The following is a 27,947-nucleotide window of genomic DNA, read 5'->3' as shown; positions in this document are numbered from 1 at the left end:
CCAATAAACACAATATATGTTGGAGAATTTCCATGTTTTCAGATTTAAATTTGAATTTATTATTATTATTATTTTTTAAATACTACATGGTGTATTTTGGGTTTGGGTTAGTATTTATAATTAGCTTTATTTAAAAGCAATTGAAGTCTGTTTTCATAGTCCTCAAGTTATGTCCTCACTTGGATAACTAACTATGTGTGTGTGTGTGATAAGTGGTCATATTAAATAATATAAGTCGAGCCAGCTGCAGCACACTGGGATAGAGGACACCCAACCCATTCCCATGACCCACATACACACTGTGGACCAGAACATACACACACACAAGCTAGTTTGAGTAGGTTATTGTCTTCTGTGGTCACTACAGTCACATTATGACAAGAAAGAGAGGGAAACATTGCTTTCCATTACATCACTAACCCTAACTGTATTATAAAGGAAGGGTGTGAAATTTGCTTTAATTGGTTATCTTCTTGGTTGATTAGGCTTTACGAGAGTATTTGTAGTTTCCTGTCTGCTTGTTGCTTTTTTTCTGGCCTTTATATCTGCTTTGTTCTAATTGACAACATTGTTCTCACATCTTTGTTATGCTCTGTGCTCTAGAACCCATGAGACTTGCACGTTCTGGCGAAAGGACAAAAACAATCCTCCCCTTATATAAGACCCTGAATTTAATAATCTGAATCAATCTGGGGAGGGACACAGGTGATTCTATTCCACATTTCATTCCAGAGACGCATGGCTGAATCAGATCCGATAACATCACCTCAGGGCCTTCAATCTGATCTACAAGTGGTGTTGAAAATCAGAAGTTCCTAGAAGCGATGGGATAGACATTAAAGACTCATCAGCGTTGGGGCTGTAGAACAGACGCTGAGTTCATTTGGGAGTTTCTCAGTTTAGTTGGATTTTAGAGAGAGAGAGAGAGAGAGAGAGAGAGAGAGAGAGAGAGAGAGAGAGAGAGAGAAATCTGCTGAATGTAACCTAGCTAAACAAAAGAATTTAGATTAACAGTATTTTACAGAATTTGTTAAGTGAAAGTGAAGTGAAGTTATGTGACATACGGCCAGGTATGGTGACCCATACTCAGAATTCGTGCTCTGCTTTTAAGCCATCCAAAGTGCACACACACACACAGCAGTGAACACACACACACTGTGAACACACACTCGTAGCAGTGGGCAGCCATTTATGCTGCGGCGCCCGGGGAGCAGTTGAGGGTTCGGTGCAGAAATTAGAAATTATTCTAAGTGTGCTTTCACATCTCTATTTCGGTTCATCTGGTCCGAACCAAGGGCAAACAAACATACATTGTTGCGTTTTCCAGCTTTTTTGGTTCCTTTTCACACCACACTGATTGTTTTGGTCCGAACCAGTTGAAACGAACCAAAATGCAGTCACATGACAACATCCACATCACTCATTGGCCATGACGTATTTCCTAAACTGCTTTTCGATTGGTCAGAATTTACGTATGGGAATATTCCAACATAAGAGGAAAAGCCAGCAAACAACACGGAGACAACACAACTATGGAGAGTCGACTGTGCAGACTGGTTTTGTCTGGTTTTCAGGCTCTCCATATTATTAGGGGTCTCCCACACAGTGCTGCCCCCCCCACTTGAAGTGGTTCTGATGCTGAAGGACATTTTGAGGTTAGACCTTTTAAAATGTCAACTGAACATCCATTTGACTTGTTTAACTGAAAGACAGGGCTTTGTTTCCCATAGCCACCATGTTGAACATTACAATTTCTCCCATTAATTTTTCAAGACAACGGACAAATAAATTAAACTGCATTACATCATCTAGTCCACTTGTCTAGCTAAAGGAGAACTCTCGCCTTTGTGCACAGAAGAGTGTAGCTATGAATCAAAGGAGTGACGAGGCGGTGAGAAAGTAGCGAGATGAACAGCAAACTGGAGTCATCAAACAGCAGCTTGGAAATCAAATAAATACGAGCAACGGGGATCAGAAGGGTGCCCTAGAGGAGATGAAAGGGATCAGTTTTCTGACACTCTCCCTGTGGGCAGATCTGAGAGCCAGAGGTGCAGCCCTGAGAGGGGAATGTCTCTGGGAGAAACTCACAGCCCTCCTCCAGAGTGTTGACCTTAAACATGCTTCCTGTTCCTGCCTCTGATCGCGTCATTAGCTTTGAGGAGATGGGAAAGAAAGAATAAGAGGATGGTGGGGAAAACATGTTGATCACAAGGTACTGGATCTTCCTGGTTAAATTAAGAAGTCTGGTGGGTTTCCAGCTTAAAGGGACAATAAGTAACTTTTTAGGTATTTTATTATCTAAAATCAATATTTTTATTCATAAATATGCCCTCAATGGTGTACAAATACCTATGCCAATGTTTAAACTAATCCTCGTAAATGAAGAATTTATTATCTTTATATACATGGGACGGGTAGGTCGACAGAGGCTTCCATGTAGTTCCGCCATCTTGCAAAACTATAATAGCAGAGAGGGACAAAAAGTACTAAGCCAACGCGTTTCCACAACGCGTTTTCAGTCAGAGCCAGAAACGCAGGTGCAGAGCAGTGAGAGGCGCTTGAAACTGCACCGGCAAGTTTAAAAGTCTGGATTGCATTCTTATTATGGACCATACATATGCCGCGCCACAGGAGAAGAAAACATCGTCGCCAAAACGAAGTGCTATTAGAAGACATCCTGTCAAAACTTTTTGGTACATATCGCCTACCGTAGATGCAACGCGCATTTAAAAAAGCAAGGCGCTGGAGAGCAAAATTAGTTTGAATGCAAAATACAATTTCACCACTAGATGGGAGTAATTCCTACTTACAGTCCCTTTAAGTTTCAACAGGCATTTCAACATGACTATCTTTTTTCCACCCATTTTCCTTTTCTTCCTTTATCCTTATAGCTAATAAAGCAAAATTTAGAGCCTGGTGGGAAGCTTTTTGTTCAGTGGTAGTCTAAAATGGTAATTTCAGCAAGACTTTCTTCGTTTTCCTTTCTCTCTCATTTCTTATTTCTTTTCTTCCTCACAGCTAATTTATTTACTGAAGTTGTTGAAAAGTAGCCATACTGATGAAAGTAGTTAAGAAGTCTTGTGAGCATCCTAGCATCCTATGCTGGCCTCCAGCGTCTTAAACACAGCAGGTCTTTTAGCTGGGAGGTGAGGGTAAAATAGAGAAACAGGGTGTGATGGGGAGTAGAAGAGAAACTATGGAACAAAAGCTCATATTTGTTTTCGCAGAGTAACTGAAAGGCCCATCCCAGTGGTGTCCTTGACCTCCACCTCCACCCTGCTTTGCATGACTGAAACACCAGTGTGTTCATCCCGACACACACACACACACACACACACACACACACACACTATTTGTCTTTTCCAGATAGATAAAAAAAAAAAAAAAAATATATATATATATATATATATATATATATATATATATATATATTTTTTTTTACTTTGTATTTATGTTATTTATTTGTATTATTATTATTTACACTTTATTATTTTCTATTAATTTCATTATTTTTATACTTTTTTTTGGCTCCCCAGTCTGACCCTTGGCCTAAGGTATAACTGGAGCAGGAGATATTTGGGTGTGCACCTGCCTGTAAGTGCAGCCAGCTGTCTGTGTGAGCTCCATGTGGCGTTCTTCATGCATGTCCTGTTATTCTCAGAGTTTACGTTCAGTCTCTCACGTGAGCAGAAATAGCTGAATGCTGTGTGGCCTTGTCATCTTGGAACCACATTCTCTCTGTTTGGATCAAAGAGAAGGTTCTCAAGGTTTGAATGTATGCATATGTGTGTATATACCATGGTTTTGCATCATAGGAAAGGCCTATGGGTACATTTGTAGCTTCCTCAATTCTTTCATTTCTACCTTGTAAATTTAACAAATTGAAAAAGAAATGAATAAACATGTATGTACCCATTACCCACAATACATGCAGTGAAGCACATGTCTTGGAGGGGATTTTTCCAGACCTGAAATCAATTAAATGAATTCTGCGAACTGCTTTTCCCACTATTACCATAACACACCACACGCATCACTTCATCTGAACAAGTTCAAGAGTTACTGAATGATTCTCAGCAGACCAGATTCTTAAAGTCTCGTTGCTGATATTAGTATTCTTGAATGTTCTTAGCCTTTTTTTGTTAGAAACTATGTTTTGACATGATTACAGGGAATGCGTTAAAAACGAATAGATATAATTTTATAACTAAGACATGTATATTGTAAAACTAATAAATTGTATAACTAATAAACACATTTAGTAATGCAAATGTAAATATGCGTGGTTCAAACCAATTCATGATTTCTAGTTCAGTTTAGTTCCTTTGCATTCAAATACATTTTTTTTTATTATTTTTGTTGCCCGCATGTTTATCCTGTACTCTGTATCTCCTGTGTTTTTCACAGTTTTATTTTTAACGCAACATAAAGTCACCACCATAATGGGGTTATGCCAGAATTGTCTCCTACAAGTCACAAAATTCTAGTTTAATTGTTCTCAAATTATGGGCTCTTTACATAATAGACTTGCCATCTGTTTGTGTGTTAAAGTTTGTCTCTTGAAATGTGGGTGTCGAATATGTACTTCTTAATTGTGAGACAGACAAGGTGTGTCTGAGATTGAGTTTGTGTGTTTTGAGCTGGTTTCAGAATTAAAATAATGGGAAAAGAAGCTGTGTTCATACAGATAGATGACACTTGTATCCAAAGGATCAAGTTTATCTGTGAATATCTTCTATTTATTTCAGTTCTTGTACAGAACTACTGCAATATGTAGTCTGCTTTTTGGAATTTAGTGTCCCCAAATCTGAAAGAAGAGCCCATACTGCCATCTACAGGATAAATACACAACCACAAAGTGGAATATTGATAAATATTATACTTTAAATAACTCTTCTCTAGTTTAATAGATTATATAGAATATAATTTATTCCTCTGATGCAAAGCTGAAATGTCAGAATTATTACTACAGTCTTCAGTGTCACATGATCCTTCAAAAATCATATTATTGTGCTGATTTGATGCTTAAGAGATATTTCTAAATATGTTTAATGTTGAAAACATTTGTGCTGCTTAATATTTTTTCAGGATTCTTTGATGAATAGAAAATTCTATATAGCAGGATTAATTTGAAATATAAAAGTTTTTTTTTTTGAATTACAAATGCATTTATTGTCTTTTATTGCATATTCACTGAATAAAAATATTAATGTATTTTTTGTAAAAAAAAAAAAAAAAAAAAATCTTGATCATGTATAAAATAGTTTTAAATAATGTTTACATATATAATGGCTTTCTCTTCTCATATCCCTATCTTCTGCATCATCTTGTGTTTACATTCACACACCTGTCAGTCTATCTTGATGCCTTTATACTCATGAAGTTTTCTCTTAACTTATTTGCCACTAGATGGCAGGATAGCACCTTTACACTATAACAGATAACTGAGAAGCATTTTTGGGGGGTAGTTTTTGCGTGTAGAAGTCTTTGTTGCCTGAAAAAACAGCACCTGTGCTGTTCTGGCAGGTGTTTAACTAATAATTCTTTGAAACGTATGTGCATTGTGTGTATTCTATTTTAATTAAATATGTTTGGTTTTGTCTGGCACACGCATCTGACCTGTTCGTTGTTGCCCAAGACAGACGGTTGTGAACTTGAGAAATGTTAGCAGGCATGCATATGTCCATGTGTTTAATTCAGCGGCACTCTGCCAAATTTGCCCTCAGTCATAACATTTTGGCCACTCAGCATCTGGCATCGGCCAGTGCCAACCTGAACCCACTGGCATCACTTTGATGCTGGCACAAGCTGTGCACATCTGGCCTGTTTTTGCTAAAAGGACACAATAAGACAAAAAGGCATTCAGTCTCTGTCATCATTTCTGCTTCTGCAAATAAATTTAAAATCAATGAATATGTTGAGGTGCAAATGCACTTGAAAATGTCAGATATTTAATTTGTTTTTGTTGACGAGGAATTTAAACTCTGTACTAAAGCTAGTTTTCATTGCACAGAAACATTTGCATTCAAATCAACTGCATGCAGAGGTAGTTTGTTATTGATCTGCATGACGTTAATGGAAAGCCCACTGGGGAAGAGGTAGAGAGCAACCGTTGAAAGCAACTAATGTAAGCATTACAAAGACTTCTATTCTTTTGTATTTAGAGTGATTGATTTAATGAATTAACAGTATCACATCTGTGCTTGGGCTGTATAGTTGGAGCACCGTGAATATGATTATAGTATTGGATTGTTTCTGGTTTGTGTTTTTTCAGGATTCTATCAGATAAAATTGTAGCTAATTCAGATGTGGAGACAAGCTCTTACATAAGTGTGTTTTAAACTTTTGTTGTTTGTATGTGCTCAGAAGTCAGAATAGTGTGAAAACACGTTATAAAGTTGTTTATCAAGTCTAAACTGATATTTTTTCCCCCTTTTATTTAAAGAAAAAATAAAAATTTTTGAGAGTGTAATACTCATGTACCATCATAGGGGACACTAAAGAGTAGTTTTATTTGAAGCTCATGCTTTTCAATGCAATAGACAGAGATATGTTATGTTCAGAATAGCACATTAATTCTGTGATATATAGTATGTAAACTCAACTTAGTATGCACTTAAATGACATACTACATTTGTTAAAATATTTAGAGTAGTATACAAGCCGATTAGACCGTCTAATACTATGTGCCAGGGCTATTCAATTAGTTTCATTTGAGGGCCGGATTATCGTATTGAAAATTTGGTTGGGGGTTTGAGTGAGGGGGTCTATAAAATAAAGAATTTAAATGAAATGCATATTCAGCAGTAAAATGAATTAATATTACCAACAGCAATGTCTATGAAAGGTTATTATTTGTGTTGTCAATGAAAAAATTAATTGCTCATTTTCTGTAATTAATCGTGACTAATTGATTACTAATATATTGTCATAATTTCACACTGAACCTCCAAATGATTGCAGAAACAACATGGTATATTTATATTGACATCTTTTTACAAAGTCTCATTATTAAAATTTTTTTTGATAATACTGCTGATGATGTCTCTATTAAACTCTATTTTTTTACATTTATGTTCTGAAAAATATAACAACTTAATTTAATTGAATGCAAAACAATTTTCACATAAACTATAAATTGTATTTGCATAAACTATATAGATTAATCTTTATTCAAGCAACAAGTTGATTTCTGAAGAGTGATTTCTCTTTTTCGAAACTTCAGCAAGTTTTACTTTAAAAACAATGCTGTCTCTTTAAAATCTGACGTGCGTGAGGTATTTCTGACAAATATCAGGATTCTCCCAGCTCTTTAAGATTATTTTGGACTTTATAACTCATTTAAGGCCGTGTTTAAATAAAACACTGGCCAAAACTGTGTATTTTGACATAATTGTGTGTTTTTGTCGTTTGAAGTGCTACTTGCACGCTTGTCTGCCGAACACGCAGACATTTAAACTATACTGCAATCACCTTCATCCAGACTGCGCTATTTCTGCATATAACACTGTCTTTATACTCGTTTTAAACAAGAGTTGTGGATATCTCATAACTCCCTATCTATAGACCCCTTAATTGCCTACGTCACTGTGACGTCACCGCTCTAGCTGGAGGCAGAACTCATAGCAGGTGCGCTAAAAGTTTGAGGTTTTGACTTTAAAATGTCTTCTCGTTGTGTTTTTGGCTGCCAGAATAAAAGAACAGCACTTTTGTTTCAAAACTAAAGTTTTACCGGATCCCGGCAGACATTCCTTCACAGAAATCAAGAAGACAATTGTGGTTGAATGCAATACGGTGTACAGACTGGACGGAGATGATCATAAATAATGCTCGTGTTTGCAGTGCACATTTCATATCAGGTTAAATAATCTATGCATATGAACTGGTGTGTTGGTTTTATCTAGTAAATCAGCAAGTTTCTGTTTTATAGGTGAAAAGTCGCCAAATTTCAGCGCACTAGCTAGTTTAAATGTTAAACAAACATACAGCGATAGATGTGTGTGCCATCCTTTGAATGGTCTCTTAAAATAATACACATTGCTAATCATAGTTAGCCCAGCGATAGGTTACATTAGAAAATAAGCCTTGACAAAATTCCCCAAACCACCCAAAAGTAATTAATATGGCCGTATGGCATACGGGTCAGGTAGCCTGCTTCCATCCGCGAGAGTTAATTTACAAAAATAGCTGTCACGGTCCCGCAGAGTCAGTGACTGTACAGTACATATTAGGACAGTCCTAACCTTGTTCTGCAACCATGTTTAATAAATCCCTCCTAAAACGTGCTAGCTTACGCTTGTCAACATTGCGTCCGCGCCTCTTTTTGCCTCCAGCTAAGCCCCACCCACCTGGAGACGTTGCAATGTTTACAAACTTTTAAGGGGTCTATTGATGTTGCGTTCCCTGGTAGATTGTAGTTGCCATGTTTTCACAAGAGAATCCGCCCAATGCTAATCAAAATAAGCCCAAAACTAGCCCAATTGCGTTTCTAAGGGGTTTCCAGTTAAAAAAAAAATATATATATATACATTTTTGACGGGGTTCCCCTGCTTAAATTCACATTCCAGGGGATAAATGTCATGTTATTGGAGTTGCTTCAACCTGTGGACATGAAAAAACAACCCTTGGCAACATTGTTAAAGAAGCCCAATTCAGCGGGAAAACCCACTGTTGCGTCTCTTCCTTTTCTTTTCCGGCTGTCCCGGGCCAGTGTTGCCACCTTGTGGACAAACTACCTTAGGTGAAAACACAATTCAAGGCATATATGCGATCCTCACGTACTCTTCTCAAGGGCCGGATCAAGATGATTGGCGGGCCGCCACTTGAATAGCCCTGCTGTATGCCATGAATTGCTGGATTGTCTCTTATGTTCACCAAGGCAGCATTTATTTGATCCAAAATACATTAAAAACAGAAATACTGTGAAAGATTATTACAATTTAAAATAATGAATAATATATTTAAAATTGTGACATTGTATCTTTTTTTAGCATGTTTTTACTGTCCCTTTTGATCAATTCAGTGCACTCTGTTTCACTCTCTGTCCATCTCTTGCTGTAGAGAGTCCAGTTTAAATATTCCCCTAGCTTTGTCCATGCATTCTCAGAAATGTTTTAAATCCAGTGCTGGAAATAGTGCCCCAGAATGACTATAGATAGAATGGGAGAGATGCAATCTCAGGCAGTGACATCGTCCGCTGCATCTAAATGATTAGTGTGTGTACAGTATATGTTTGTGTGTGATGGTGTGTGTCAGCCCGCAAATGGGACGTCCAGGTTTCGCTTCCGAAATTCTGAAATAATTGAGAACACATCTCAGTGGATTTTCACCTCCACACACACACACACACACACACACACACACATACACACACACATACACACACATTCTTATAACAGTGTTATCTGGAGCTCATTGACTGCTGTGTGCCACTGACCTGTGAATCATTATGAGGGAGACAGTGAAAGTGTAAGAGATGTTAAAAACTCTGGGACGAGTTCATGTAACGACTGGGTGAAGGAGTGGCAGGAAGCAAGTGCGAGATTAATGAGATTTAATGAAGACAATGAGACCATACAAAACTGAGACACAAATAACGCTGGGAGGAATGCACAGTCCAAGATGGTGGTGAGGAATGACGAATCCGGAAGGCGGAGGTGAGTTGGCAGCAGGAGAGGGTGACACAGGAACTGCGGGGAAGCGAGCCGAAGGTAAGTGGTATTGCTTGGTGATGGGTTGCATAGAGTGGACGGGGTTCCGGGGAGACACGGACATCCAACGCAGAAACACACAAGAAAGCAAGGCATAGGTTACAAACATGAAACAATGCTCTCACGAACACAAGACGCTAGACAAGTCAATATTTAGGGATGAGTAATGAGTGACAGCTGTTGCTGATGACAATTAACGGAGACGTCCACAAACTAATCAGTGCTGACGCGTAACACACAGACTTTACCCACAAAGTGCAAAACCCAGAGATCACGGTTTACCCCCCCCCCCCCTAAGAACACCTCCTGGAGTTCCCAGAAGGGCCTACCTGCTGATTGTAATCATCAATAAGGGAGTGATCCAGTATGTCCCTAGCAGGTACCCAACTCCTCTCCTCCGGACCGTAACCTTCCCAGTCCACCAAGTACTGGAATCCTCGTCCCCTCCGTCTCGAGTCCAGAATACGATTAACCGAATAGGTCGGATCCCCATCTACGAGATGCGGCGGCGGGGGAACCGGGGTAGGCGGATTAATACGTGAATAAAACACGGGTTTAATTTTGGACACATGGAAGGTGGGATGTATCCTCCTGTACGCTGGAGGTAGTTTGAGGCGGACATTCACCGGACTAATGATCTTGGTGATAGTAAACGGGCCAATGAATTTGGGAGCTAATTTGTTAGAAACGAAATGGAGAGGAATATTGTTCGTAGATAGCCACACCTTTTGACCCACAACGTAAATGGGAGGCTTTGACCGGTGGCGATCGGCCTTGGCCTTAGTGCGCTCCCTCATCCGGAGCAGAGTCTTCTATATAATCCTCTGGACAAATGCGTGAGCGGAGGGGACCGCGACTTCAGATTCCAGACTAGGAAAAGCTGGTGGCTGGTAACCTAAGCTGCACTGAAACGGAGAGAGGCCCGTGGCTGACACTGGTAACGAATTGTGAGCGTACTCCACCATAGAGAGTTGTTGGCTCCAGGAAGAAGGATTCTTGGAGACCAAACATCGCAACGTTCTCTTTAAATCTTGGTTGGCTCGCTCAGACTGCCCGTTACTCTGGGGATGATAACCCGAAGACAGGCTAACTGTCGCTCCTAGCAACTTATAAAATTCTTTCCAAAATTTGGATATGAATTGGGATCCCCTGTCAGAAACCACATCGGCCGGGAGGCCATGTAAACGAAAGACGTGATCTAGCACAGTGACCGCTGTCTCCTTGGCTGTCGGTAATTTGGGCAAGGGAATGAAATGTGCCACCTTCGAGAACCGGTCCACTACGGTCAAAACGACCATCATGCCCATAGAGGGCGGGAGGGCGGTAACAAAATCTAGTGCGATATGTGACCAGGGTCTCGAAGGGACAGACAGCGGTTGAAGAAGCACGTCAGGAGGCCGGTTAGACGACTTACCATTGGCGCAAACTGAGCAAGCCAAAACAAAATCGTGGACGTCACGAGCCAACAGTGGCCACCAGAATCGTTGTTTAACTAACCCCTTGGTTCGGCTTATCTCTGGATGACAAGCAACGTTAGAGCAGTGACCCCACTGAATAACTTCGGACCGTAACTCTTCCGGCACAAATAAATGATTCGGTGGGCAACTGGGCGGAGTCATTACCACTTCTAAGGCCGTCTTGACCTTCGATTCGACCTCCCATACGAGTGCTGAGACGACTATTTTCTCAGGTAAAATACACTCGGGAGTCACCGGGCGGGTGGAGGGATCAAAAAGACGTGACAAAGAATCGGGTTTGACATTTTTGGAACCCGGGCGGTACGACGGAGTAAAATCAAAACGACCGAAAAAAAAAAAGCCCACCGAGCCAGCCTGGAATTTAGTCTTTTGGCAGTTCTAATGTACTCTAAATTCTTGTGATCGGTCCAAACAGTGAAAGGTACCCCTGAACCTTCCAACCAGTGACGCCACTCCTCTAAATCTAATTTGACGGCCAACAATTCTCTGTTACCAATGTCATAATTGCGTTCAGCAGGAGATAACCGATGAGAGAAAAATGTGCAGGGATGCATCTTATCGTCCGAGGCAGCACGTTGGGAAAGAACTGCTCCTACCCCCACCTCTGATGCGTCGACCTCCACCACGAACTGCCGTGTGGGATCAGGGGCTACAAGGATGGGAGCCGAAACAAAGCGGCTCTTGAGGTTGGTAAATGCAGTTTCGGCTGCATCCGATCACCTGAACGGAGTACTGGGGGAGGTCAAGGCCGTCAGAGGTGAGACTAGTTGGCTGAAATTACGAATGAAACGTCGATAGAAATTGGCGAACCCCAGAAACCACTGTAGGGCCTAACTAGAATCTGGAGATGGCCAATCTATCACAGCCTTAACTTTGTCAGGATCCATACGTATTCCCTCGGACGAGATGATATACCCTAGGAAGGGAACAGACTGTGCATGGAATACGCATTTCTCCGCCTTGACAAAAAGCCCATTCTTGAGTAATCTCTGGAGCACTCGTCTGACGTGTTGAACATGTTCCTGGAGAGATTAAGAAAAAATCAGTATGTCATCCAGGTAAACATATATAAACTGATCTACCATGTCTCTCAACACGTCATTAACGAGTGCTTGGAAAACCCCTGGCGAGTTGGAGAGCCCGAACGGCATCACCAAATATTCAAAGTGCCCTCTAGAGGTGTTAAAGGCGGTTTTCCATTCATCCCCCTTCCTGATGCGGACCAAATGATAAGCGTTACGTAAATCCAATTTTGTGAATACGGATGCTCCCTGTAACCTCTCGAAAGCTGAAGACATCAACGGTAACGGATAGGTGTTCTTTATTGTGATGTTGTTCAGCTCTCGGTAGTCAATACAAGGTCGCAGAGAACCATCCTTCTTACCCACAAAAAAGAATCCCACCCCCGCTGGAGAAGAGGAAGGGCGGATGAACCTCGATGCCAAGGAATCAGAAATTTATTTCTCCATGGCCTCCCTCTCCGGAATAGAAAGAGAGTAAAGTTTGCCTTTAGGCAGAGACAGTCCAAGATGGTGGTGAGGAATGACGAATCCGGAAGGCGGCAGCAGGAGAGGGTGACACAGGAACTGCGGGGAAGTGAGCCGAAGATAAGTGGTGTTGCTTGGTGATGGGTTGCGTAGAGTGGACGGGGTTCGGGGGAGACACGGACATCCAACGCAGAAACACACAAGAAAGCAAGGCATAGGTTACAAACATGAAACAATGCTCTCACGAACACAAGACACTAGACAAGCCAATATATAGGGATGAGTAATGAGTGACAGCTGTTGCTGATGACAATTAACGGAGACGTCCACAAACTCACAAACACACAGACTTCACCCACAAAGTGCAAAACCCAGAGATCACGGTTTACCAACCGTGACAGTTCAAAGAACAGGAAGTTCTTTGCATGGGGCGCTACTGCTGACCAATTAAATGCCACATGCACAGGGTCACACACACTCGGACAGCCTGTAGTGTGTGTGTGTGTGTGTGTGTGTAAAGTTGGTTTCTCACCAAACTGCTGCTTTAAGCTTCAGGGAAGACGCTTTAACAGTGAACAGGCAAAACTGGTGACCATGTTTAAGATACTGAGGGCAGATTTACCAGTAATAGTGTTTTATACAATACAGATTGTGTCAGCTTTACGGTGTTAAACAGGAAAAACGTGTGCTGATAATGGAAGAGAACAATTTGTGTGTGTGTGTTGCACCTAATGGAGGTCTGGAAAGACATAATGGTCCGTAAATCAAGAAAGAATTATTTAATTTTGGGTGAACGTAAATTAAAAGTGTACTTTTTTTTTTTTACTTCTCACAGTGTCTTAACCCTCAATGCTTGTAGCTAGATTTGTGCAAGATTATAATGCTGTTCTTCATCGTTTGATGAATTCCCACAGCCACGTCCCGAACCACCGCACATCTGTTCATTTTGCTGAATTATTGCCTAATATTCTGCTTCCTCTTAAAAAAAATAATGCCCTAACAATTATAGTGATTAAAAAGTACATAAGGAAACCTGATTCACAAAGGCTCTAAATAATGTCTTGTTTTCTGTACAGTAGTGTAGGAGTAGGGTGTATTAATTATAATTGGCTAAATAGAGATCAGATTTATCCCTGTGAGTGTATGTATGTGTTTCATTGCACTGCTCAGTTGAATAAGAGGTGTATTTCTTCCACACGCTGCCTGGTCTATGGAGGGTGACTTGTAATGAGCCCCAACACAGATAATAACAGACCCAGTCAGCCTTATCTCACCTCAGATACAATCTCCACCCTTCACTTACCCTTTCTCTTTATTTTTATCCCATCATGCACAGTGTGTGTCCGTGTGTGTGTGTGTACACCCTTTTGCATAACATTAATGGAGAGAGTTATTGATGTTGCACTCAATAACACACAACACTCCTATCTGCTGCTGTTCAGTATGGAAACATTGATGTGTGTGTGTCATGGACTGAGCTTAGTGCCATAACCTTTATCTTGAGGAACTAGACACACACACACACACACAGGCCTACATATGATACAGCTGTTGGCCACATGGGCATCTGTCCCTGCCACTGGCAGCCACAGTCTGCTTTCCCATCATCCCTTGGGGCAGCAGGCTTGGCTCAGGCTCTGTTCTGTGGTTTATCTCCACCATTTGCTCATCATCTCACCATCTCTGATCTTTCCATCTCTTTAGGATTCCTTCTCTTCACATCTTTGTCTATTTTAGGCATTGTACATCTCATTTTATTTGGCACGTTTCCCATCTGTACTGATTTGCATCCGCTCTCAGTGTAAATGTGTTTTTGGATCTGCCTGCAGGTCTGTTTGTGTCTAAAGTGTTATTTAAGTGACTTGACATGTTGCCAAGTATGGTGACCCGTACTCAGAATTAGTGCTCTGTATGTATCCCATTAAAAGTGCACACACATCAGTGAACACACACACTCCATGAACTAGATTATGGATTTAAATGGACACATTTTTTATCCAAACATTTCCTGGTAATGTTGGGTTATCATACCTGTTTTTCTTCACCAAAGACTGATGGTGAACTGAAGGTGAACTCATCAAATGTCTTATATTTTCCTCTGTTAGTCTGGGCATGGTTCAAAAGATTGGATCCAAACAACCTTCCAGCAACCAGATGGTCACATTAAATAACACAATGACGGAGTCATTAGCAGACTGCACAGCCTGAGATCAGTTCATGTCTCCTGCTAAAACTAAACTGAGGCGTAAAGTCTTTTAATTTGGATCGTATATTCATCTGAGATCTATGACCTGTGTTTTCGGAGTTGCTGTATAAATCAGTGCTGTGATAAACCTGCCTGCCTCACCATGTTGGCCCAATGTCTTCTCGGTTTCACCTAAAACTTCTTAGGCTAAAAAGCTGTGTTTATATATTTCCTTGGAAAAAAATAATGGCATGAAAAAATAAACTTCTTTTCAGTTGGTTAGAGAGTTGCATCTTTTTGTTTTTGCGACGGATCTATATTGTGTTTATTAAAACAGAGTGACATCAATTTGACTCATTATCACTGGTGACAGATCTTTGATTGGCAGGTGGCTGATGATAGTGGACCATTTGGACAATTTTACATAAAGGACCTTTTAAAAAATACAACTTAAATCCATGGATGGTTGGTTTGATAGATGTTAGATTGCATAGATTGATTGGATGGATGGATGAATGGTTGGATAGATGGACTGATGGTTAGATATGGATGGATAGATAGATGGCTGGTTGGATGGATGGATAGATTAGATGGATGAATGAATAGACGGTTGGTTAGATAGATCAATGTATAGATGTATAGATACATATTAGTTAGAAAATGAAGAGGTGGATGGATCGATAGATTTGGATTCTTTGACATCTCACTTCAAATGAATGATACACTCTGTCGAGCACAAATCTTTTCAAAGCAGCTCATCCTCAGCAGTGTGTGATTGCTGTTTTCTGTCTGGTTTGTCCTCATGGAGGCTGCCATTGTGTCTCTGTTCTGAGAGAACTGTATGGAGGACAAAAGAGCTGTCCGTTCCACAGACAGCGGAGCAGCGTGTTCTGAGAAAGTTAGAGGACTCAGAGCTTGTAATTTCCATGTCTGTGTCACGGCTCTCTCTGCCAGTTTATCGCACTCCAAACCTCTAATTTATCCAGATCCGATTTGCACATTCTAGTGGTTCTCATTCACTCTCTGTCACTCCATTAATTACAGAGCAGCTCTGCTGTTTGCAATCTAAGGTCTTGTTTATTTTTTCTTCCCTCTGTCACACAAATACTCAGTCACGTTGTTACAATTTTTACTTTTCTTTTGGTTTGCTTTAAAACATATGAGAGGATGAAGAAATTCCACACTCTTATAGTTTTTTTAATGATTCTTTGCAGCATTGTGTAAAAACAATTTTTATTACTATAATTTTTTTCTCAATTTACTGAGTTGGTCATTTAGCTTCTTGATGTTACGTTGTAGGTTGTCCTTTAATCTTTTGAAGCATATTTGAATTTTCCCAGTTTTCTAAAGACCAAATAGAACTTAAAATGTTATTCTGTGGCATCATAAGGCTTTAAAACATTTTTGATTTTTAAGAATGCGGATAGATCTGCAACCCAGTTCCCAAAATCATTAGCTTCTGTTTTGTATGTTTCAAATTTGAAAACCAGAAGCATTTACATGTGTGTTTCATGCTCCATCATTAATTTTCAGAGCTTTTGTAATCATCTCTGTTTCCATGGAAATCTGCAAACACAGTGATTATGGGATGTTTGCGATGCTGAGTTGCCTCATGCTGGGAACCAGACAGCATCCTGTCAGAGATTCTTTTTAATGCGTTTTATTAAAAAATGTGTTTTTATTTCCATCGTTGAGTATGTATATTCTATATATAAGGCTGTCTGAGCTGTGTATGTTTATTAGACTGTTGTTTTTTTTTTTCAAATTTATTTTTAATTAGTTTAGTTTTCACTTTGTTTTATTTGTAGTTTCTTTGGTGTTTTCTAGATTTCATTCAATTTTAGTTGAGGAAATGAATGAGAAATAAATCCAAAATCCAAGGCTGCTAGACTGTGGCTGGTCTCTATTAGCAAAACATCTCTTCATACTTATCTTTCTGAGAGAGAGAACAGATTACAGTAATGCAAAATTATCCAGCAATAAAGGATGTCCAGACTGGAGCAGAGAGAGAGAGAGAGAGAGAGAGAGAAGGAGAGAGAGAGAGAGAGAGAGAGAGAGAGAGAGTAAAGGCTGACCATACAGAACAAGTTTAGACGTCTAAATTCAAAATAAAAGCATTTTAATTGTGTATGATGCTGAGCTGCTATTTTATAGATTATGTATTATAGATTATAGATTATAATATTAAGATTATCAGCACATCAGGGGTTCCGGGATATATTTAGTAAAAGACAATAATCAGATGAGGCGTCTGTCAGAGAGGGATGATATTAGATACAGCTGAATTTTATATAATAAATGCATGTAGAATTCAAATAGATTTTGGACTGCAATGTGTTTACAGCATTGAAATTGATTTATTGAAAGACATTGGGAAGCTTGTTTTGCAACTCCATAACTCAATTCCGTGCCAGAAATGATTGACGACCCACCCACCCACCCACACACACACACACACACACACACACACACACACACACACACACACACACACACACACACACACACACACACACACACACATATACAGACACAGAGGTGTTTTTGTGAAAAGTGGGGACATTGCATAGGCTTAATGGTTTTTATACTGTACAAACGGTATATTCTATCGCCCTACACCAACCCTACACCTAACCCTAACCCTCACAGGAAACATTTTTACTTTCTCAACAAAACTCATTCTGTATGATTTATAAGCGTTTTGAAAAATGGGGACATGGGTTATGTCCTCATAAGTCACCCTCTCCTTGTAATACCTGTGTCATACCCATGTCATTATACAGAGTTGTGTCCTGATATGTCACAAAAACAAGAGCACACACACACACACACACACACACACACACACACACACACACACACACACACACACACACACACAAAATAAACAACAAAATCTAATGTTTAGAAACTTTCACTGTGCAAAATGTAAAACTAAAATATTGGTGCAACATTATTCAACCATCCACTGGTCAATGCTTTAGCTTATCATACACTTTTCACTGTAGTGGAAGTGTTTGTGGCTTATAAACTGTAGGAATGATTCAGGAGCAACCTCTGTTGTGCTTTTGGACAAGTCACTTTAATGTTAGTTTGTGTGGAGATAGACCATAACATGGGTTCATTTCAAGTATTAGAAATCACTCTTTTGGAACAGCATGGTAATAAGAGAGAGAAAGAGGTATACTGCTCTTGTAATTAGATGGCTTGTGTTTGTGTGTGTGCAGGTGTTTAGGACTTTTGGGAAAGCAGTTAACTTTCTTGCCAAACAGTAAATTGAAGATTTATACTTCCAGGGGACTACAACCAAAACTCTATTTCTGATGGGGCTTCATGGTGCAAATAACAGCATATCTCTTAATGTTTGTGTCTTTTTTTCTCTCTCTCTCTCTCTTTCTCTCAGTTATACTGCAAGAGTGGTGGGCAGTGGAGTTCATGCTCAAAGACAGAATCCAGAAGTAAGGGTCAGAGGTGCTGACCCTGTGCTTATGGATGCCAAAAACATACTTGAGCTCTTCAACATGGTGAGAAATATCATGATTTGGTGACACTACTGAAAACATTTGACATCTTAAAGGGATAGTTCACCTAAAAATAACAATTCTGTCATCATTTACTCATTTGCCGACCAGTTTTGTGTTTGTTTCTTCTTTGAAACACAAAAGATGATGTATTAAAAGTTAATAAATCTAAAATCATAAAAAACATTTTTGTTACTTTTACCTCCATTCTATGATTAAATATAAAAACTTAAATGTATTTTATTTCAGCTGTTTGCCTAAGCAACTTAAACATTTAAAACTAAAACTGCATTAAAAATATATATATATATATATATATATATATATATATATAGAGAGAGAGAGAGAGAGAGAGAGAGAGAGAGAGAGAGAGAGAGACATATAATAAAATGAATAAAAATGACAAAAATACACACAGCACTTTTTAAACTTACAAATGTAAACAAAAAATATTTATAAAAGATTTATAAAAACTATAATAGTATCTCAATGATACTAAAATAAAAATTTTTTTGGTACGACATGAGGATGAGTAAATCAAAGATTTTTTTTTTTTTTAGTTGAACTATCTCTTTAAGAAGAATAACATTTACTAGGTATATTATTATTGATCTATTGATAAATATTTTATTTCTTAGAGACCAACAATTGTGACCAAACATTTATTTGGAAGGTTATGTTCACATAACCTCTTTTTACACCAAATTAGAAGTCATTCAGAAGAATGTGATGTTCTTCAAACTTGTAAACAGAAGCAGGGTTAATATCATAATGTTCTGCTTGGCTAAATTTTGCTCTCTGATGCACAAGTTAACAGTTTTGATTAACGTGAGTGGCGTTTTAACTAGGGAATATTCATCAGCTGTGTCTCAGGGAATACCACAGGTTTTAAGCATTGTACTTAAATGGTAACACCATGGTATTAATTGAAAAGGCCATTGAATATAGTAATCAACATGGTCAAAATACCTGTCAGAGACCAAAAGTTGGACATTGTTTATTTTAGGTGATTATTTAGGGGATTACAAATACAGAGCAGAAAAAAAACTCTTCACTTTCACTTTTATTATATTTTAATCTTTTGCAGACTTTTATGATAAAAGAGATCACAACTTTTACAATGATAATAACATCAGTTGTTGGCCTGCTGTAAGCAGTCTGAAGAAATGTGCTGATTAGAAAATCATTCACATCTTTTATCTATTAAGTTAAAACATTGACTTTATTACTAAACATTAATGTGAATAATAATAAGGATGATGACGCTTATGAAATATTACTGGAAGTATTTTTGTTACTTCTAAATGTATTTATATATTTAATAAAACAATTAGAAAAACATCTTTAATTTGGAAATACACTTATGGTCTGAAATGTTGTGTAAAATAGAAAATTGTATTATTTTATTAAATAATACATAATATTATTTTTTCCCGTGTTGATTAACCTGCAAAATACAGAAAGAGTCCCATTCCATGGGCGAGAATCCACAAAAAACATTATTAGACTGCTTTCTAAGGCTGCACGAAATCTGAAAACCATTTTAAAATCGTAATAAAGCATAGAGCTATAATTAATTCACCAAGACTGTGATTCAATTAAATAAATAAATGTGCTGCAGGTTTAATATGCATTTTATTTCTATGCGTGTAGGTTATGTGGATCTCAGTTACTACATTCACAGTAAATGCTGCTCCACATAAACTGTTATCATTTACACTTGCGGACTGTCTCAAACTCCATATTTGCATATTTTGTGAGTCAGAGTTGCTTCGTTCATCTGGGAACAGTATTTCTATCACAAAGAAGTAGCCACATATTAATGATCAAGTGGTCTTTTGAATTAAATGTTGTTTAGTCAATGTTGAACATTGATTAGATTGTGCTGTAAAATAAAATGTAAAACAATTTTCAGTAACCTCTTGTAACCTCTTCTGGCATTTGATACTGTACATAAGTTATGATTAATATTGTTTTATTACACTTAGTATTTTTTTTTTTCAATCATATGATTACTTGCTTTGGATATTTTATTTGAACCCATTATTAATGCCTCATTGCTCATATTTATTTTAAGCTTCGCTAAGCTCTATATTAATTACTGCAAAAAAAAGAAAAAAAGATTACTCGATTAATCGTCAGAATAATCAACCGATTACTTGATTTGGCAAGGCAAGGCAAGTTTATTTATATAGCACATTTCGTAAACAATGGTAATTCAAAGTGCTTTACATAAAAGAAAGTAAAATAATCATGAAGAAAAATAATAACAAAAATTAAATAAACAATTTCAAAACTTTTAAAAATATTAAAACATAGTGCAGATAAAATATAGATTACCAAAATAATCGTTAGTCAGCCCTCGTAATATCTGATATCATTATCCATTTTTGCATGTATTTATTTTTTTATGATTTTTTTATGAAATTACAACTTTTCCACTGCTAATCAAATCAGGCAGTGTTGTCGACCCACTGTAAGCAGTCTGAAGAAATGTGCTTATGTCTTTAGAAGCATATTGCTGTTGTTGTTTGAGATGTTCTGTTCTCATTCTGAAAGACCTGATGGAGCAGTCATGCATTAACAATGTGGCAGGAAACAAGGGCAGATGGTTCTTTTTCTGATGTGAATTAAACAGCTCATCAAAGTGATCCTGATTTTCTTCAAAAATTAACTAACAGATGAAACTTCCGCCTAATTAACAGCACCTAGTGCAGATTTTAGATGAGTTTAACAGCTTTGGCTGTGGAGGAAGGGAATTTATACGTCACATGTGGAAGTATGGCTGATTCTGATGGGAAGTGAAGAATTAAAGAGAAGAAATGATGACTGGCAGGGGCTGTAGATTGAATCTGTGCTGATTGAACTAACAGATTCTTGTGAACTGGTGCCATCAGTAAACATGGGTGAGAACATCATGGCCTTATACACACACACACACACACACACACACACACACACACACACACACACACACACACACACACTGTATATACACAGTGGCATAACACACACGACAAACACATCTGTGTCATAAACACTTTTAAATGAAATTTGCATTCATTTTGAATTATAATGAAAATAATCCATTTATCAATCTATAAATTGATTTTGAATTGCGTACAAGTTGTTCCAGGTTATGTATTAGTATGTTATTTCACAACTCTTTTTTCCCATTAAGATAAACAAGGATTTTTATTAAAACACATTAATGTAAATAATATTAATAATAATAATAATAATAACAATGATGAAACCTTAATGTAGTGTTATTTTCAGCATGTTTGAAAATAAATAAATAAAAATAAATTGAATAGTTATAATAATAATAATTATTATTATTACTATATTGTATTTTTACTGGTATTAGTACTACTAATATTTATTTTCTTAAATAGGAAATATTTAGCAATAATTATGTAGATTAGAAAATGGTGTTGTTTTGATAAAATACAGCTTCAAGTAATTTCTTTCTCTCTTTCTTTCTTTTGCCTTATCTTATCTTTTTTACTATTTATTTCCTTTACTCTTTCTAAAATTCTCGAAAAATGACAACATACTGTCATTCTGGTTTCATTATTATTATTATCATTATTATTATTATATTTTTTGTTATTTGAATAGGAAATGTACATATAAGAAATATCATGTATAATAGAAAGTCATTTTATTTTGTTAAAATGCAGTCCATTTTATTGTACTGGGTTTGATTGTTCCCATTCCATTCCTGACTTGCTTGACTTGCCTTTAAACAGACAGAAAAATCAAATCATTTATGGAAGATTACTGATAAGGAAAGATCATAAACACTCTCTCTCTTATATTCAATCTTATTTCACCCTGATAAAGTTATGAATTTCTTTTTCCCAGATGGTGAGAAATATTTCATTTCCTATTGTGATTTTGCTGAAAACCACAAGTTGAATCTGCTGTGTTAGTCTCAGCGCAGAGAAAGAGAATGGAAATATTGATCCTGTGTACTTTGGAGGTCTGAACAGGGAAATATGTGGTTAAAGAAACTGAGAGTGTGACAAAGAGAGAACGAGAGAGTTGAAAGGAGCAAAGGTTCAGAAAACAGGGGATTTTGGATGGCAAACTGCTGTTTTTGTCATGCTAATAGCAGACTGTACACTGAAAGACCTACAGAATAAAAGATGATTTTCTCAGAATCCCCTGCGGCTCTGTGTGGCAACAGTCTGTCCAGCTCTCTCGCTCTGCTACATGACATTTCTTTCTTTTTCTTTCTTTCTTTCTTTCTTTCTTTCTTTCAGTTTTGCTTTAGCTTCTTATTTATTACTTATGCTCTATTTCTTTTGCTCTTTTTTATTTCTTTCACTATTTCTTTGTCTATTTTACATTTTTGTTCTGTCTTTTGCGTTCTTTTGTGTTTTCATTCTCACTTTATTTCTTTGCTGTCCTGGGTTTTTTTTTTTTTTTTGTGCACTTTTGGTGTCGTTTGAAACCATTATTATTGACATATTCTTTGCATCTCTTTTTTTTTTGCCTTCATGATAGAAAGATGGAACTGCCATTTGATGCATCTTAAGTAATAAATAGGTGTAATGTCATCATTTTTGCATTTTGGGAGCTCGTTATGGTAGTTCCAGTAGTTTAACATTTGAGACTGATACTCACAGTGGTAATAATTTGCATTTAACTGAAGTTTTGTGTGTGTGTGTGTGTGTGCAGTTGTATAAGTGTGAAAAAAAAACACTTTCACCTTTACAACTTTGACCATCCCCAACTTTGGCCTGACATTGCTCTCCTCACTTAGAGTGTACTCACACTAGCCAGTTTGAACCGTGCCCGAGTGCGTTTGACCACCAAAGCACGGTTCGTTTGACTAGTGTGAGTGCTCCGTGCCCGGGCGCGGCTCGATTGGCCGGCCCTGGCCCGCTTGGAAGAGGTGGGCCAGAGCACGGTTCAGTTGGACTCGGGCGCGGTTCGCATGCAGTGTGAGCGCTAACTGTGCTGGAGCACGGAACAGGACGCGTGGCGTCACGGTTTTGCGACGCTCCAAAAGCTCAACTGGTACCTTGCAAACATCCTCATACGAGCAGCACGATTACGTGAAAATTTTCGCGCCACTAAGGCAACACATCTGTTTAACAACAGGCTGTGAGAGGGCTGTGGACCACCGTGGACCAAACGACACAAAATTCTCCACAAAGAAAACAGCGATGGACTCCATTGTGTTCAGAGAGCGCCGCTCTTCCTGTTTCCGGTTTAAACCGTCGCGCACCATAATGACGTAAGCGTGCTCCGGCACGAATGCTGAAACCCTCCTATGTGAGTGCATGCCAGAGGGGGAGTGGGGAGGGGGGACAATCGTACTCGGGCCCGGTTCATAGCAACCGTGCCTAGTGTGAGTACACCCTTAGAATAGCTGCTTAGGAGCTGGGATCCACCCACACTACTCTGTTTGTGTACATAGCAGAATGCCTGGAGACCTTCAGTCCAGATTCATCTCAGATGGCCTGGTCTCCACCTTAGTCCACAGTTTAATCTATATTTGTTTATAATTTTGCAATTTATTGTTCAAATGCAGGAAATGGCAGTTTGGAAAAATTACACTGAAATCCTGCATGTTTAGTGAAGTAAATTTGAGCAATAAAATGTCACTAATGAACCTGGTTCAGTACTGATAATAGTGATTCCTGATTTACAAACAAACACATTTTCTAATATATCTTAATCAGTATAATTTTAATTTTTTTTTTTTTTATTAAAGAAATGTTCTATCTTCTAAATATCTGTCTTACAAAATATTTAAAAAAAAGTTTTCACATCTAAATAGGTATACATAATTTAATTTTTCTTGTTAAAAATCTAACACATTTTGAGGTTTATGCTTTACAATAAATAATAATAAAATATATATAAAAAAAATAATTTGTAAAACATTTCTTTTAGTTTTGTTTCTATATTTATTCAAATTAAAATCAGATATTGATTTTTAAGGACATTTTTATGTGAAATGAAGACAAAAATACAGAATGCATGAAAAGATATGTATATACAGTACGTGTGCTGAAAAGTGCAATGTAATGTCAGATTTCCTCAGTGGATGTTAAACTACACATGAAACAAGCCAGCCCTGGTCTGATGTCTGTAGTTCAGGTCACCGTGGCCCGCCCCTCCTGTTCTAGCTGATATTCTGATTCCCCATAAATATCCCCTACTGGAATCTGGAGGAGGCCAGCGGCACAGCTGCTTTTGGGTGTGGAGACACAATAGCATCTCTGTGCTCGGGCTGTGTGTTTGTGTGTTTTTCAGCACTCATACAGCATCTCACCACACTCATGAGTGTAAATGTGGACTATAGGGAAATTAGCGTTTCACTTTTAGAGTATCAGTAGGGGCTTGTGTTGACCTGCGACACTACTGTTCTCTAGTCTGTTTTACTGCATTACAGAAAACGTATTTATTAGCCGCCCTGTTTGGACTGCCAGTACTTTTGGGTGGATTTTGGTCTTCAGCTACAACATCCATTAAATGAAAAGTTCACCCAAATATGAAGATTCTATCGTAAGTGTTTCACTCTCATTCTGTTCCAAACCTGTATGACTTATTATTTTCTGTCATGGAACATGAAAGGACAAAAACCATGAATGTAATTGGTGAACAGGGACTGTAAAGCTCCAAAAATACTAATAAAAACCAACATAAAAGTGGTCCATGGATATCTCTGTGTGAGGAACAGTCATTATTAGAATTTGTACTGTGCACACATTCATGTTTATTTAAATAACAAGCATGTTATTCATGTTATTCATCATTTTATTGGCTATTACAGTATATCGTTATACTGACTTTAATTATTTACTGAACATTAATATATTTTATTATATTGTTGTTGTCATTATTTTGTTAAAACTTTGAATTTCTCAGCATATCGTGACTTCATCTTCTGTGAAAAGCAAAACAATTAATAACCAGACAGTTTCGTTCCCATTGACTTCCATTGTATTCCCGGGAAAGTCAAGGGGAACCTAACACATTTATAAAGACATGATGTGAGTAAATGATGACAGAATTTTAAATTTTTGGGGAACTATTAAATATACCTATCAGTTTTTTTTTAAACAATCTGTACACAAAATGCTTACACTCACACACACTGTTTGTAGTGTTAATTGTCAATTAACAATTATCGTTCTCATAGCAGGGTTTCAGGTGTGTAGTATAGTCACAGTATAGTGGTTTTCTGTATCAAAGGCTTGTCTCTTGTCTGAGGCCTCAGGGAGAACAGAACTCACTGTTTGAAGTGAGTTGAGAGATCTACAGCTCTGGAAAGAGTTCACTGAACACTCAGCACTGCCTGTCTGCTGGCCGTCACATATCTCAACACATCTGAATTCACTTCGGGCATAATATCAACAATAGTCCGGTGAAGATCAAACCGTTAAATGAGCCACATTCAGTGTCATTGCACTCCAGAAATCGTAGTTTTATTTACATCGATCGATCAATCGAGCAATCAATCAATCAACCGAGCAATCGAGCAATAAATCAAGCAATCAAGCAAACTTTACAGTGTAATTAAGTTAATCAATGAATGTAAGTTTTATCATCATTTTATTACAAAAAACAAATTTTAATCAGTATTTTGTCTTCTTGTTCAATAAAAATATGTAATTTTCTTAAAATAGATTTATTAGACAAGCAAATTTGTGTTTTTAGTGGTTGAGGGTGATTTTCTTTCCAATCTGCAAGAATGATCGAGGTTAATTTAGCTAATATCTGTACTGATACCTAAATGGAATTTTTGTTGTTGCAATTTCTAATGATAAAAACAGTAATTATGTTTTACAAATATAAGTATATAACTTATAATTATAACTTAAATCAATAATTTCAAACATTTTATAGGCATCTTTTTGCATGTTTACTTGTTTCAATGGGCAGAGGGAGATATTTGCAATTTACTGAAGGGAGAGTACTTGCTAACAGTTAATATCTATTAATTTTCATACAAATTTTTGCAAAAAAGTTAAAGGTAAATTATAATTAAGACTTAAGTTTTGTGGAATATTTCTTGAAATTAATGTTATTTTTCTTATACATTTAGATGTTTTGTTTTGAAATAGTTTGCCATGCATTAATCTAACAAATCAGTGACATTTGTGCTCCAGTATATGCAAATCTAGTAAGGAAAAACTAAAACGTACAGTATCTGGAAACGTGTGCTTGAAAATTTTTCAATATTTTAGTTGGAAAACAAATCAGGTTGCTGATTTAGAAAATCATTTTGCTGTGATGTGTCATGCCTAACACCCCATTAAACTTTATAAAACTGTTTGAATGCATGGCCTTTGGTGGCTTATCGCTTTAACATTGAGCTGTGAGTGTTTCGAAGCAGTGAGCACTTAAATAACTAATGCATGTTCTGCACTGACGCAGTCTGTGCTCGCCTGGTCAACTCATTTGCAAGTCACTTTAGATAAAAGCTTCTGTTAAGTGAATAGAAATAAATGTAAATGTGTTATAAATTCAATCTGTGAATTTTTATCTCTTGCATTTCTTGTAATCATTGAATTGATAGATGCTGTATACATAGACAAACTCAAAACAAACTCTGCTTCAAGTTTTCTTTTTTTTTTATACAAGTTGCAACTTTAACATTTCTGATCAGATTAATCATATTTAAAATCAATATAATAGCATAAATGTGATTTCTTTCAGGGATTTCTTTCTGTGAAATCCCTGTAATTTTTTTCTCTTCTTTTGTCACTTCATCTCTTCTCATGCCATCTCCTCACTAACCTCTCCTCTAGTCTCATTTTGGCTCATTACTCTTGTTCAATCCATACAGCTAAGTTCTCAGTGATTCTCAGATGATCGACTAGTTTGATCACATGCCTGAAAGCTCACAGATCGCTCCTGACAGTGTTTTAACATGTTCATTTAATGTCCTGTTGATGTTATTTCACAATGCTACGTGTGAAAACGCGACTCCATGAAACAGCTCCATTCGAGCAGCACGTCCTCTGTGTCGGCGGAAAATTTGAGAGCTTTTGCCAGGCACTCTGATGTCTGTGAAATCCCTTTTCCTTCTGGAGAGGAGGTCACTGACATGAGCGCTGTGCCACGCCAGACGCCGAGCTCTGTTTGTCCTGGAGACGTGAAGCTCAGAGCAAAAGAATGCAGCTGAAAGAAGGAGAGGGCATTCTTTATAATGATGTGCACACTCCTCCTGCCTTTCTTTCTTTCTTTCTTCATTCACATTTTGGCTCTTTCACAACAGGTTGATTGTTGTTAACTAAAACAAAAAATTATTAGAAACAGTTGTTAATTAAAATAAGGCCGAAATAAAATATAAGTACTTACTAAAATTCTTAAAGGTCCCATGGCATGAAAATTTCACTTTATGAGGTTTTTTAACATTAAAGGGTTAGTTCACTCAAATATTAAAATTGTCATTAATGACTCACCTTCATATCGTTCCAAACCCGTAAGACCTCCGTTCATCTTCAGAACACAGTTTAAGATATTTTAGATTTAGTCCTAGAGATTTCTGTACCTCCATTGAAAATGTATGTACGGTATACTGTCCATGGTTAGAA

The 27,947-nt window shown here is 37.6% G+C and overlaps 1 protein-coding gene across 1 annotated transcript in view; it reads left to right on the top strand.

Moving 5' to 3' along the window:
• The window catches only part of LOC132154572 (glypican-5-like), a 121,919-nt gene that overhangs the window by 53,593 nt on the left and 40,379 nt on the right, over positions 1-27,947 (top strand). The window contains exon 6 of the mRNA XM_059563181.1: positions 18,264-18,384. Within this exon, the coding sequence (XP_059419164.1) occupies positions 18,264-18,384 (121 nt within the window). The remainder of the gene's footprint in view (positions 1-18,263; positions 18,385-27,947) is intronic.

The sequence above is a fragment of the Carassius carassius genome, chromosome 12 (assembly GCF_963082965.1).
Source record: "Carassius carassius chromosome 12, fCarCar2.1, whole genome shotgun sequence".
NCBI classification, from domain to species: Eukaryota; Metazoa; Chordata; class Actinopteri; order Cypriniformes; family Cyprinidae; genus Carassius; species Carassius carassius.
The sequence above is the reverse complement of the archived record's forward strand: the minus strand, read 5'-3'. Positions and strand labels throughout refer to the sequence as shown.